Raw genomic sequence first — 15497 nt, forward strand, 5'->3', positions numbered from 1 at the left:
CTTTTCCATGATTAAATTTAATTAATTACTAAATAATTTGTCACTGGAGGGAGAGTTAAATGCCATCTCTTATTAATTTAATTATTATTATTAAATTTAACATTTTATTAAATAATTTAGAATATTCTGGAAGAAAGGCCCGAAACGGGAGTCGAACCTGCAACTCTCACTTATGGATGCGTTGCCAGTTACACTATCCGAGCCTCCGGTCCGATCTCCTCTTCCAGACAATTAAATGATATAACCATCACTTTGTACTGTTGTAACAGGATGCACGACATGCATCACTACAGAACAGTTTTTATTTCATGTAATGTTTTGGTCAACACTGGTTTTGATTAATTTTAAATTAATGTTTTTGTCAAAATTAGCACCAATCGAAACATTATACAAAATTAAAACAATTCTATTAGTGTTGCATGCCATGTGCCCTCTTGCAACAGTACCTCATATTATGAGCCACACTACTGAGGATACACACAAACACACACACAAAATTAGTAATATTGATATAGTTTTTGAATGCTGTTATTAGCATTCTCCTCCTCTGTAATAGTTAATATGTTGAAGAGATATACATATCACAGCTCATATGGAATATGTTTAGCTGTAACAACCACTACCTTAAAAGTTTTTGCTTCTCTACTAATGTAAATCTAAATTGTATTCCTGTTAATATTACTGATCTAATTCATCCTGGATCACAATAGACAAAAACATTTGTTAACCATAAAGTTTATTTTTTCTGATAAATCCTAATAAGTGAAGAGTAGAGATCAAAATGAATTAATAACAGCAAAAGTAGAGATGTTTGCAAAACTCAGAAAGACCAATACCCTGTATTAGTTTCTAATATTCGTTCTTTTGCTTGAAACAGTAACAAAGCCTATATTATTAAAAATGTCATTTTCTAAAGAAATTTGAAAAATTGATAATAGGAACAAAATATTTTCAATACATGCATTATTATATAATGCTTTATCACAATTACTTAGCATTATTATAATGCTAGTAAACATTTGTATCTTCTAAAATAGCTGTTTAGATTAAAATAGTCAAGTTGTGATGTTAAATATAAAATGACCAATTTTAAGAATTAATTTTGCTGAAAATTTTCAGATTAGAAATGGAAATTAATTACCTTATACAAGAGTATTTAACTGTAATCATTTTAATGCATTGTCTGTTGATTAATAGAAATTATTTTACAATAACTGTGATGTAAGAATGCTTTTTTAGCATCAGAAATATTTTACTACAAGTATATCAAAATTTTTACTAGACTATCCAAATCTTGAAGTTTGAAAAAGTAGCTAGGCTAGTAAAATTGCAATAAAACAAATTGATCATATTAAATATATTTTGAAATATGATGAATTTTACAATATTTAAAAGCTTTTAATATATTTGAAAATACACAACAGTAAAATGTATTGTCAGATATTTGTATAAAAATAAGATTTTAATCCTACAAGTCAAATAAATCTACAATAAATATTCCAAAATACTGAATTTGATAATTGAAAAAAAAAAAAAAAAAAAATTAGCTTAAAAATTCAAGGAAAACATTTTTTGTAATAACTATTTTCCAATTCAGTTAAAAAATAGGACAATATACAGTGAAACTTCTCTAACTCGAAGCTCCAAGGGGCAGGAAAAAATTTCGAGGTATGGACGATTCAAGTTAGAGAACAATAGAGTAAAAAATACTAATTCCGAGTAATTCATATTTTTACCTCTGTTGCAATATATAAAGAATCTTTGATAGTTTTTCGTTTTAAGTGGCTCGTGTAATGCCTTTCGGAAAAATGTTCAATATAGCTAATTGGAATTGGACAGTTTTGCAGTCTTGCTGAAATAAAGTGAGAAGACCTCTCGCTTTGGACTGGAACATTGTCTGCAAATGGGTATTGGAGAGTGCAACTAATTGTCTGAAAATTTCATAGAAATCCAAAGTTGAAAGTAATATAAATCAGTGTCGGGGACCATGAAAAACTGACTTGGAGAAAATTCAAGTTGGAGATGTTAAATCCCTATGCTATTTCATTGAGACCGAGTGGTTCATTTTCTTTGAGTTAAAGATGTTTGAGTTAGAGAAGTTTTACTGTATTTATTTGAAATACTTTATTCAATTATGCAGTATACAGAGACAACCTGTAAGTAAATAGAATTGAAATGTCAGCAAATGCACAAAGTTCATGTAAATGACTACTATACATTGTCATATTGGAGAAGTGTCTTCTTCCAATATTCTCCAGTGGGCTTGTAAGGAGTCGATTCCGACCCATTCTATTTTTGTTTGGGGATAATTTTTGGTTTGTTATTCTATTTATTTTGGGGCATTTTATTTCGTTAAGGATAGACTACCACACCTCACCCAGGCAAAATTCAAAATTAACTCACCTTACTACGATGACTGCTGGCAGCAACTTATGACATTATCAACCCAGAAATAACACCTGGAGACCTACAGGAAGTTAAAAGAATGATCTCCCACCCAAAATTGTCGGAAACACAATAAAAAATTATAAAACTACTTGTAAGGGAGATGACATGAATTAACATGACAGATTACTGGAATGAATGAAGCATTAATGAGTATGTAAATAGGGTCGAGTGGGTGTATACTTGTAATGTCATCCCAACTGCACTATGAGGAGATGAATTGAAGAATCGAAATATGTGGTGCTAGGAATTGAGTGAGATTGACAACAGGCTTTCCAGTTCCAGTGGTGACAAAGTTTCTTGGTGATGGTTAGACAAATCAGTAAGATTTATTGCGCTTTTTTCAATTATTATTTTTTTACATATGATGCTTGTCAGTTTTTGTGGAGATAGTTTTAAGTTAGTTGTAGCTTAATTTGTAAGTCACCAATTGTTAGGAAAGTTTTGTATATATTTGTTTTGGTTTCTTGATAAATTATCTTTATTTGCAAGTTATTCTCTAATGTTATTTCATGATTGTACAGTACATACTAATTGCTTACTTTTACTAATAGATATTTTTGCATTACATGTAGCAGTTATTTTGGGTTTTGACATTAATAACAATTTTCCTTTATTTTATTGCCTGTGCAAAGTCCAAGTCTGGCACTTTTGAACTCTTCATTTATGTATTGCACTGTTAGAATATTATCCGGGCTTTTGATAAGATAGGTAAGACGTTACAGGCTGATGGACAAAACATCCACAAGTTTTTATGGGCTAGTCAGTCACTTGACATGAATTACATTGAACATGTATGGAATCTGCTGAATTGTGCAGTGCATCCACATTTACAAGACTGGTCAAGCCTATCTGATAGGATTTGCTTTTGTGGAGCATGCTATTATAAAATTTAATTTAATACAATATACTAACCGGTACAATTTACTGTAGCTTACAGTGATTGTAAATGAAAATGTTCAGTTCCCTTTTGCACGTGTGTGGACATGTGCAATGGTGGATTGAACGGAACATAACACTTACGTAACTCATAAGCCTAAACTTGATCAGCAAGAAATTTCCGTTTGAATCGAATGGATGGAATGGAACATAACACTTAGGTAAAGAAATTAAAGTCATTGTGCATGTGTATGGAATTCTGACAGACAGACAAAAGTCCTAACATAAGCACTTCTCCACTACCATGAAGCGTGCTAAAAACCAGCTCTCTGTGGAGAACTTTTAGACTGTTTGCATGCCGAGTGGGCCAACATTCCACAAGCCAAGATAGCAGAACTCATTGATAAGACTGATGAAAGCAAGTAGAGGGACAACTAGGTTTTAACATGAATATGTATCATTTGAATACTATTAAATAAAAGACACTGTCTGAAAATAAAGGCGTCTTCTTACTTATGGGTTGTCTTTGATCTGCTGAGTTATGGAAGACAAAAACTGAAATTTGGTTAACATTTTTTCTAAATTTAATAGGATAATAATTAAAATTACTAGAGAAATAAATTTTTATTTTTAATTATAACTAATGTATAAACTAGTTTAAATTTTAGAGAATTACATTATATTTTACAAAATTTTCATTAATTTGTATTTTAGAATAATATTTTATTTTATTCAAAAGATTCAATTTAAGTTATTTTTTAATTTACAAAATTATCAATCAAACTATTTTTAAATATTAATTTTTCTTAGTTTATGCATAATTGAGTGAAAAAAACAAAGATGATATTTTATAATTTAAAATTATCTTTATATGTAATAATTTGTTATTACAATCAAAAATTCAGCTTTTTATAAATACAAGATAAGGAATTCATTCTTTTTATTTACACTACAAATATGGCCACAACAATAAATTGTACATGGACAAGTTTGTTATCAAAGCAATTCACACAAAAGTCTGAGTGCAAAATCTAAAACTTCTCGGAGACTGAATGAGAAAGAGACGTGGATATAGCGAATACAGTCTTGGAGTTATAATTATGCAAATCCTTAGGATTAAACAATAACTATTTTCCTTAAGAAACAAATTACACAAACATTAGACTTTTAGGATTATCAAGTTTATAAATCATAGCAATACTAGTCACTGCTCTGTGCAGTAAGAAGAGAAAATTGCCAGAAGATGGATTGTTAAAAATTAATACATATGCTTCCCATTTTGTAAATTTGTTTATAATTTTATGGGGAGCAAATGATCAATTATGATTAAGTAATGCTTACATAGAATGCTATTAAATCATTGTTCACAGTGAAATTAAAAAAATCAGGCCCCATTTCATCCCGCAGAAATCAATCTAAAAATACACAGTACTAATTTGTAATGTTTTACAAATTATTATTATCATTATTATTATTGTTATTATTAACTACTAACATAATTTATTTCACATCTAAAAAGATTTCTAAACATTTCTACAAATTTATCTAAACAGTTTGCAATCAATCAATCAAGTATAATCTCCCTACTAAATTTTGGATGGATGACTATTAAATCTGTAGGGAAGCTGACTGGATTACAGGCAAATTCTGGTTGGCAACAAGCATAGCCTCTGTTGTCTATTTTGGTTAATAACTCCTGTACCAGTGCATCGAGCACCATAGTATGCATCGGACTCAGAGACTCAATCTCCGGTTGTGTTGTGGCACAGTTTAACTGTACGAATTAATTAGTTATTGGCCCAAATAGTTATTCTTGTTATTCAATTGGTCTTTGGGCTCAGATTTCTTAAATTCTTTGGACCAGGATTTGAAGGAGATATGGCATCTGGACTTTTTTGATTATTTATTTTAATTTCATTATTAATTTCAAGCTGAGACAATTTTCTCCATAATTCATCTCGTTCTTTCTCTTTCCTTTTCTCTCTAAAAAAAATTATAACATTGAATTTTTATTGCATTAAGAATAATGAAAATTTTTATTAATAATAATCAGTATAATAAAGTAAAATAAATTTTCAATATAAGCTATAATACTGATAAAATTTCTTAAATCTTTATTTGTATAAAGTTAACTATAGAAAATTTACTTTGTAGTTGTTTAATTTTCATTATAATTATTGAGCATCAGCTACTTCAGAAACTAAAAGTTTACTTCTGAAATATTTATTTGAAACTATATAAAGTAACAGCTAAAGGTATTAAAACAAGAATCTACTATATTACTATTACAATTAGCATCATGGGTTAATACCCATGAGACAATCTGTTTAAAGATTGAAATTAACCAGTAGGCAAGCTTAATAAGTATGCAAATTTGGCTTCAGATACTTTCTATTCAAAGAATAACAGAAAAATGCCAAATACATAAAACAATTTAGAGTAAAAGAATTATAAAGTGTGCATAAAATACTTTCATGCAATGCATATGTTACCAGATAAAACTTTTTAAACTTCCTGAAGAGATTGTATTCAAACTTTCAAGATTTTTGGCTAAAATATGCAAAATTTGTTTATATTTTGTTGAACCTTTATCAAAGCAATAATATTAATTCTAGCAGAAAGGTGGAAAGAGAATGTTCACCATATACATAATGAACTAAACAATGTAAATTATACTTTAGATTAATAAAATGCTTGACATTAACTGAGCTTTCAGTTATGATTGATGATGCTAAGCAATGGTTGACACTAATCAGGATCTACTGTATTAATTTTATTGGAAGTGAGCAATCAATGAGTAAAATGCCAATTATTTAAAAATGTATTCAGTTTTAAATGTTTGGCATTTAAACACAATTCATCTGCAAATTAACAATTATATGTATTTTGATGCTATTTTATAAATGTAACATCTAACATATTACAATATGTAAGATCTATATCTGTTCATATTGGTACATCATTTCTTTCTATTTTTCCTTTTCTATCCGTGAATTTGCATTTTATATTACTCTAGCATTATAATTATAATGCAAGAGTAATATTTAACATATTTATTACATTACGTATTATGTCATGTTATAGATATGTATACAAAATTGAAGGAGAAACACAAATTGCTCTAAGGGAGGAGTGGACCAATCTACCCCAAGAACACCTGAATCACTTGGTGACAAGCTTGCCACAACATTGAGTGCTGCATCATATTCAAGGTGGACATATTCCATACCAACAGGTCTCTCTTCTTGAATATTGGTAAGCACTTTCCATCCACTCTCCACCTATTTCCAACTGCTCTAAACATCTTTTTCACCAAAGACTTATTTATTGGTTTTGATTATCTGTTTTATATATATTGAGTAATATAGTTCTTGCTATATTTGTCTACATTCATCTATAGTTCTATCTATTCATGTACAAATGTCTGACCTTAAGTTTTGGACAGGTGTATGATTTAACCATTTAAAATAATAATTTTTCTTACTTATTGAATGTAAAGTAAAAAAATATGCAACAGAACATATTTAATTCACTTTAATTTGTAATTACATTAAAGCTTTAATAATTACATTAAAGCTTTAATAGAATAAGATATAGCTAATATGGGAAAAAATTAACAAACTTTTGCACAAATCTTAACATATGATTAATAATTATTATTTATTAGATTACATAATTTATGATTATTTTTATTAATATCTTCCAAGAGAAAAATTTAGATAACAGCTTTAATAACAAACATTTCAAAAATTTGAATAGAATATCTTGAAATTTTCAGAATGAAATAAATGATTTTTCTTTTAGAACAACATAATATCAGTTGAGGAAAAAATCTAAGTATTTACAGTGGGTGATCGGACAACGAATACATGTTTGGATAATGAACACCCCACAGAACAAACACATAAAGAAGCAACAATTTGAAACTTTTCGGAACACGGGAGACGTTGACGTCCAACCTGGTATATACTGATCGGATAGTATTCTTCCGAACTTTGAAACTCTCCTTTGTAATTCCAGCCTTTTATTTTTTTGACAGAAACAATTCTTTTATAGTATTCGCAAGACTGCCAGGCAGGCACTTGTTAAGTATTGCATGGGTTTTTATTTCTGAAAGGTGAGTATAATAGCAAAGATATAGAGTGTGCAGAAGATGTCTGATGTTACTGGGCAGTATGGCTTGAACAGGTTTACAGTAGACTGCAGTTCAATCTTATCTAAGAAAGATACAGTGTAATGAAGATGATTCAAGCAGCTAAAGGAGTAACAAAAATCACATCTGAGAAATAAAGAACATTGAAGAGCTCATAATGGAACCTGAAACTGATTTGACAACAGAAGAATGCCAAGAACTCTTGAATGAAGAACACCAAGAAACTTGGCAAGATATGTTTTCTTCTTCTGAAGAGGATTAATGCCAATATCTGCTATTAAACATCTTTTAAAGACATGGGAAGATGTCAGAACAACGTCTTAGAAAGGTGTCCAAACCAGGTTGAGGTTAATAGGCTTCATGGATCTCTACAATTACAATGCTATTAATTAATTCTGAAAAATCCTGGAGAGAAAAAGCAATCGACACTAGACAGATTCTTTAACTCCCACAAATGGAAAAAACATGACTAATAAAAATGCAAGACTGTGTATATATGTATTTTTACTCTTACTATGTTTATTTATATATAATAAAGTATATTTTTTTTATTTTTTGGGATCTCCAGAATGAATTAATCAAATTCCCATAAAAACCTATGGTAAATCAATAATCGGGATAGTGAACAAAGTCTTGGAATGGATTATGTTCGTTAACTAATCACCCGCTGTATATATAAAACAATTATTCCACATTACTATTTTAACTTAATTTACTGTTTATAATAAGCAACTTATTATATCAAAACATTATATTATATTTTATGTTTCTTATGTACCATCCATAAAATTTGATACAAATAACGACAAATTAGAAAAAGTTTAAAAAACATTTCTAGAAAAATATTTATAACAATTATTTAAAGATTTTTTTAATAATTAGCTGATTTACAATTATTGAAAAACTTGATAATATAAAACTGAATTTAATTATATGTTTTATTAATTTTATTAAATCTTTCATCAAAAACTTACTTTTGTCTTTCTGACTTGTATGAACTTGTTAATTCATCAAACAGTTTTGAATTCATTTCCATAAAGGTTTTCAAAACATTATAGACTAGTGCAATAATAGTTTGATTCCAATGTTCTCTGGATATACGAAATAAAGCTGGGTACATAATCGGCATTATACTCTGGTTATTTTCATCTATAAGACTTAAAATGTATTCGTTGTTCCAAAAGTATAAAGCTCTCTCTGCAACCTAAAAATATATGATAATATAAATATAATAAAATACATTTATTATTATTATTGAAAAATTTTTATTTATTTATTTAATTTTTTTGAAGAAGTCCAATTATACACTGTATGCAGTTGCAAAAATATCTGACACCTACTATAGATGTTATCCACATTAAAATTCTTTCGATAATTAATTTTTCTGAGTTAATTTTAGTGTTTATTATTATTATTATAAAATTTATAGTCAGTCCAATTAAAGATAAACCTTTCAAACTCATTTTTGATGAATGTTAATAATTAAAACATGCACTTGATAATTATAATGCTAGTACCATGCTCTTTTCATTGTGTACAGTATATTTTGTCAACTAAAATAATTATATACTTTTAAAACAGTATCATAACTGTAATGTTTCCTTTTCTTTTGTACAACAGTTGTTTGTAATTGTTATTTTGTACTTTCATTAATATGCTAACAAAATCAAAACTAAAAATTACATTAGTACCACTTATTGATTTATTTGCTTCCTTTTTTTAAACTGTACAGTGTAGAAATCTGCTTAATATTAATTACAATAACATTTATATAATTTAAATTATCAGTAAATAAGTTTTAAGTTAGAAGACAATAATTAAATGACTGTACAACATTTTCCAAGTAGTAATTGGATTTAAAAAAAAAGAATTTCTGCATCCTACTGAATGACATAACACTCATAATCATCAGTCATTTACTATATAAAAAAAAGCTTATTTTTTGTTAAACAAATATAAAGTAATTATTATTAATACTTTTGATACTTAATGCAGTTAAGTAGATTTTGTCTTAAATATTTTGTTTCTTCTAGGGTTAGCATATGTCCTCACTTACAAGGACATCTTCAATTAGGGATTTGCAAGTGTGTGCAGACAGTAATTTTTACACCCAATTTTGTCCACATTTCCAGTGATAGGACATTTTTCTTTATTCTTGCAATATCCCACAAAAATGAATGATGTTCTCTTACGATATCATCATAATGTTAAATTTAGAATTTAGAAGTTAGTTATCTGAACAATTAAATCAGTAATGAGTAGTGTTTTCACTTTCAATATTATATCTTTAGCATAGTTTATCACTTTGCAATGCTTTTTTTTATTTCAAGCTTCATTGGCATCCAACTTCAATCACACATGGATTTTGTGTAGCATTAGCTTTTGTCACATGTTTACTTTTTATGGTAATCTATACTTTAACCATCTAAATTCATTGAAGTAATTGCTTGCTTAAATCAGCTTGTTGTACATGTAAAAAAAAATCTTATTTATTACAATATAATCCTCTGTATATTGAAAAAAAATAATTGTTTGAGGAATCAGAAAAAAAAAACAGAAAATAATTATTATCTAGCAAAGTTTCAAGAATATGGTTTGAGGTTGTGTGTATATTGGGACTGGTTGGGAAGTCTGCACATTGGAATTTAACAATACAGTCTCATAGTTTTTTCCGTTTTACTGATTTTATAACTACATCTACAGTGAGTTACTAACAAAAATAAAATAAAACAGGGAAAAATGGAATGTTTGAAAAAATACATTTTATCTTGCCTGCAGCTTAAGTGATATGTTTTCAACGGAAACTTCAGCGGTATTAGGAATAAAGTGACATGAGGTTTGCAATATTTTTTTTTGTTTTCACAATTTTAAGCAGGTTATAAATAGGAAATTACAGTAGATATAAAAAGTGGATTAGTAATTATGAAAATCATTTAATAATTAATATGATATTTTAATTATTATCATAGCTACTAATTCCATCATATTAATTATTGTCATTGGATTAACTTAATTTCTCATTCCTATGTAATAATAAACAAAATAAAAAGATAGCATTTAATTTTAATTATGATCAGTCCATAAACAAATCTATAACACAATGATTAAATTAAACCATAAACTCTGCCAAATTTTATTTTAATAAACTGAAGAAATAATTATTAGAATGATGATAATTTGATATCACTTACTTGAAAATGTGGGCTAGATACACATTTAGCAATTTGTCGAAATAAGGGTTCTTGAATCTTGGCAAACTGACTTGGTTCTATTACATCCAAAATCTCCTCTATTTCCCCAAGAAACATTACCTAAAATTTAAAAAAAAAATTGTTTTCTGTCCTGTTTTATTACATATTTTTAATAGCTACTATTTGTTACTACAATAGAGCGTCATTTATCCGAAGTAATTGGGAACTGGGGTTGTTCAGATAACTTATTTTTCGGATAACCAATTATGTACGAAAAATATATTAACTTATCCCATGTTGAAATTTTTCTCCGTTGTGTGTCACTTCGTGTTGAATTTTCGTCGATGTTAAGTCTAATGTAAATTTTTTAAAATAATAATCATGACTATTGTATCGTTATAAATTATTTCTTTAGTTTGTACAAACAAAATAAATATATTGAAAAATATAAAAACAAAAAAAATTTATACTTTAGAAGTTAATCTAATCGCAAATTTTTTAATGACATCACTGTTCTTTTTAATGTCCAATATTGTGGCAATTCCAACTCCATAGTTCCGAGCTAAGCTTGATCCACTAGCACCACACTTCAACTGATCTATTATTTTAAGTTTATTGGAAACACTGTGAACAACAGCATTTACATTTAGTTGCCATTGCGAACAGTACAACAACTACAGCACGATCTGTTACAAGCATAAAATTCACAGATCCAAAATTAATGTCCCCAATGGAAATGGATTTTGACTCAGCATGACACATGTCCCAACATACAGTCCTCACAAAAGTACCATGCTGCCAGCTAAAACACACACACCAACAAAAAAAAATATTGGAGTGGCCCAAGACATAGCCAAAGATTGCAACACCACAGCACTAGCAGAAATTTAAATTTGCTCAGCTGGAACGCTGTTTTGGTTGATCGGCTTTCGGATAAATGACGCTCTACTGTATTCCCAAGGGACTTGTCAAACTATAATTCTTTAATTTGAAAGTTGACTAAGTCCTTTGGAATAGTAGCAAATTAGTAGCTATTTAAAAATATTATATAAAGAATTCATAATTAGCATCACAATTTTTTGTTGAAAAATTGTGATACTAATTATTTGTAATACTAATAAAAATAATGTAAAGGTTTTAGAATATTAACAAGATGAATATCATTGTATAAATATTTTAAAAAGGAGAAATCTTTAACAACACTGTTAGTATTGAAATTATTAATTGCTGGAAAAAGATTTTATAATATAAAAATACATTCTGATGATAAATCTTTTCTGTAAAGAATTTTCAAAAAAAATTTATATGTAAATTTTAAGTATTATTTTCTTTTTTAAATAAAAAGCATTGCCATTTTTAAATAAAATTTGAAGTATTGCTTTATTTCATGGGAAAATTCTGAGTCTTTACTAATTTTTTCAGTATATGTATTTTGTACATTGTTAGTACTGGAATAGCAATATTTATTATTATGTTGCAAATGTCTTACTCAGCTGATACTGGTGCCATGTGTTATGCATGACTAAAATCAAGGCATAGCTACCCAAAAAAGTGTAACATTAAGCTTCCATGTTATTGGTAGTTTATTATTGGAAGTTTCTAGACATGAACACATTGTTAAAAAACAATAATTCTAAAAAATTATAAAAATTGTTAAAAAATAAACGAGTTAAAATCACTCTTCTTTATCCGATTTCAAATGAATTAAACCAAAGATGGACACCTATTTAGAAAATTACCAAAATACTTCTTACTTTATTAACCATATTATCCAAATGCATTTCACATGTTGTGCCTCCTCAGTGGATATCATGCTACACACGACCAGTACATTTATACTCTATCAAGCTATCCCAGCATTCATCGACACATACGCCAGTATTTAAATTAATAACATTTACATAACTCGATACAATAATGCTCGACAATGCGTCTCATTACAAGATTCTCTATTTTGTACAGTATTTTAACCTTGTTTCTATCTATAATACAATGTTCTACACTGCAATGTTGATGCCATGGAGATTCAGTTCTATTTAGCTGGATTGCTGCCTCATGTTCTTTCAGCCGCTTCTCAAGTTGTCTTCCTGTTTTACTGATATAATATTAATAATAATTATTTTTAATTATCATCTCTGTAGAGACTGAAAAATAATTATTATTTTTCAGTGTTTTTGTCAGTTTTTACCGACAAAAAGATGGGATAGCAATAGGGTCCGTAATAGGCCCGAAGATTGCAGATACAGTAGAGCATCGTTTATCCGACTTAATTGAGGACTGGGGTTGGTCGGATAACTGAAAAGTCGGATAACCGAAAAGTATGAAAAAATACATTATTAGTATAGTGTATTAGGCCTGGTTTAAATACTAGCCTCCCTTTCATGGTCGAGCCAGTGCTGCCAGCTAAAACATGCAAAAATTTAACAAAAATAATATTAAAGTAGCCAAGACATAACCAAATATTGTAGCGCCACATCACTAGCGGACATTTGAATTTGCCGACTAGAACGCGGTCGGTTAACCTGTAAGTCGGTTAATCGGGGGTCGGATAATTAATCCTCTACTGTATTTGTATGACATCATTAGATCAAAAGATTTTCCAGTCCCAGGGCATTTCTTTTTATGCTAGGTACGTAGATGATATATTGATTTTGTACGATTCAAATATCACTACGGCTAAAGACATTGAGATTTATCCTAATAGTTTTTAAACAAAAATATTTGATTCACCTATGAAGAAGAATGAAATTAATTACTTAGACGTTACAATCACAAGACAGGAAGAAACATTATTATTTCGTAAGTACGAGAAAAATTGCAATAATAATAAGATGATTAATTATAAATTGTACTGTCCAATAGACATAAAGAGGAATGTTTGTTTAATGGAATTAAGAAAGATCTTTAGTAGAACAACATTACAGAAACATATAGAAATGGAAACTGCAAGCCTTTTTAAAAAATATTTATTTAATGATTACCCACAACAACTAATACATAGGTGGTATAATTGTTATACCATTAATACGTATAATGTAAAAAAAAAGTTATTAATTTATATATTAAAATTCCATATATTAGGAAATTTTATGAAAAATATAAAAATAAATTTAAAACTTATTTTGTCAACTTAGTAGGTGAACAAAGAAATAGATTGAGTGAAAGTATTTATTTGGTGAATAAAGGAAATGTTAAACATCTGACAAATCCTTTGGAGGTGGCAGATTGATGTGCACATGTGCAGCAAGTAAATATTATATTGGTGAAACAGGAAGACAACTTGAGAAGCAGCTGAATCCGGCAATCCGGCGGCAATCCGGCTAAATAGAACTGAATCTCCATGGCATCAACATTGCAGTGTAGAACATTGTATTATAGATAGAAACAAGGTTAAAATACTGTACAAAATAGAGAATCTTGTAATGAGACGCATTGTCGAGCATTATTGTATCGAGTTATGTAAATGCTATTAATTTAAATACCGGCGTATGTGTCGATGAATGCTGGGATAGCTTGATAGAGTATAAATGTACTGGTCGTGTGTAGCATGATATTCACTGAGGAGGCACAACATGTGAAATGCATTTGGATAATATGGTTAATAAAGTAAGAAGTATTTTGGTAATTTTCTAAATAGGTGTCCATCTTTGGTTTAATTCATTTGAAATCGGATAAAGAAGAGTGATTTTAACTCATTTATTTTTTTAAAAATTTTTATAATTTTTTAGAATTATTGTTTTTTAACATTATAATAATAACCAATCCCATTGTTTTTAATATTTATTTATTATATGAACACACATGTTCATGTTCCTACTTACAAACTTCCTAACAATGTAACGTGTGTTCAATATTACAACTTTATATATGCATATGTTTTTATTAAAGTTTAACACTTCTAGACTTTTTTGTAGTGTACGTGGTGTGATACCATGGAAGGGGAGTCAATAGGCACAATAAGCACCCTATCCATCCTCCATAGTTACCTTATTTCTTGGGCAAATGGACTGTATGTGTTGATTTTTTTTAGTGTATGCATTTTTCATGTTATGAGTATTTGGAATAGAGATGGCTATTATATAAGTGATCCTACTGCATTTGTCAATGAAAGATATGTCAAGTCTATTGTGATGAATTGCTTTTTATGTGATTATGGCTCTATCATAGTATTAGCAAATGACACACAAATTATATTGTCTGTGGAGTGTATTTGTACTTGGGTGTCTAATAATCAGTGTTTCTCCGCAAGCTCTTAGCTCGTAACTGTGTATTATATATTTGCTAAATGATTACATCTATGTAAATAGTCTGTGCTAAGGGCATGCAACCAGAGATTATATATTGTATTGCTTCTGGCAAAATTTGGCATTTCTTCAAGTCATTTACAAGTGATGTATCCTTCAGAATATGTTTTCTTTAGTGTTTATGACCTAATTATGAATGGCAACCATAAACCCTTTTCTCTTCAACAGGCAACCTCAAGCCAACCAGTAGTTTGACACAGCTTTGTCAATATAGTCTTCAGGTAGCCTGTCATGCCTGTCATGAAGTGCCTTTTGGGGTCATGACTGCTTAATGGTGTCTATGTTATTTATGTGTTGAGCTATATCCCAGTGATCAGAGTATAAGTTTGGCTGACAGAAACAACACACTGTTAGAGTTATAGCTTTATGTAATCTTGCCATTTCTTATTTTTTGTGTGAAATTATTTATTATTATTAAATTATACAAATTAAAATTTAAAAAATATTACCTCTTTTTGACTACAAGTTTTTGGCCAAAATTTCAATAAACCCTTTATTACCTGTAAAGAAAAATTTTTTAATAAT

General features: G+C 28.8%; 1 protein-coding gene across 1 annotated transcript in view; it reads right to left on the reverse strand.

Moving 5' to 3' along the window:
• Window positions 1-4247: 4247 nt before the first annotated feature.
• Window positions 4248-15497, reverse strand: part of LOC136978683 (serine/threonine-protein phosphatase 2A 56 kDa regulatory subunit epsilon isoform-like) — a 55991-nt gene continuing 44741 nt past the window's right edge. Inside the window, exons 9-12 of the mRNA XM_067274434.1 lie at window positions 15422-15472; window positions 10669-10788; window positions 8452-8681; window positions 4248-5307 (exon numbers count right to left, since the gene is read on the reverse strand). Coding sequence (XP_067130535.1) covers window positions 5145-5307; window positions 8452-8681; window positions 10669-10788; window positions 15422-15472 — 564 coding nt within the window. The 3' untranslated portion in view covers window positions 4248-5144. The remainder of the gene's footprint in view (window positions 5308-8451; window positions 8682-10668; window positions 10789-15421; window positions 15473-15497) is intronic.

Source organism: Centruroides vittatus, unplaced genomic scaffold (assembly GCF_030686945.1).
Source record: "Centruroides vittatus isolate TY-2023 unplaced genomic scaffold, ASM3068694v2 contig_549, whole genome shotgun sequence".
Taxonomy (NCBI): Eukaryota; Metazoa; Arthropoda; class Arachnida; order Scorpiones; family Buthidae; genus Centruroides; species Centruroides vittatus.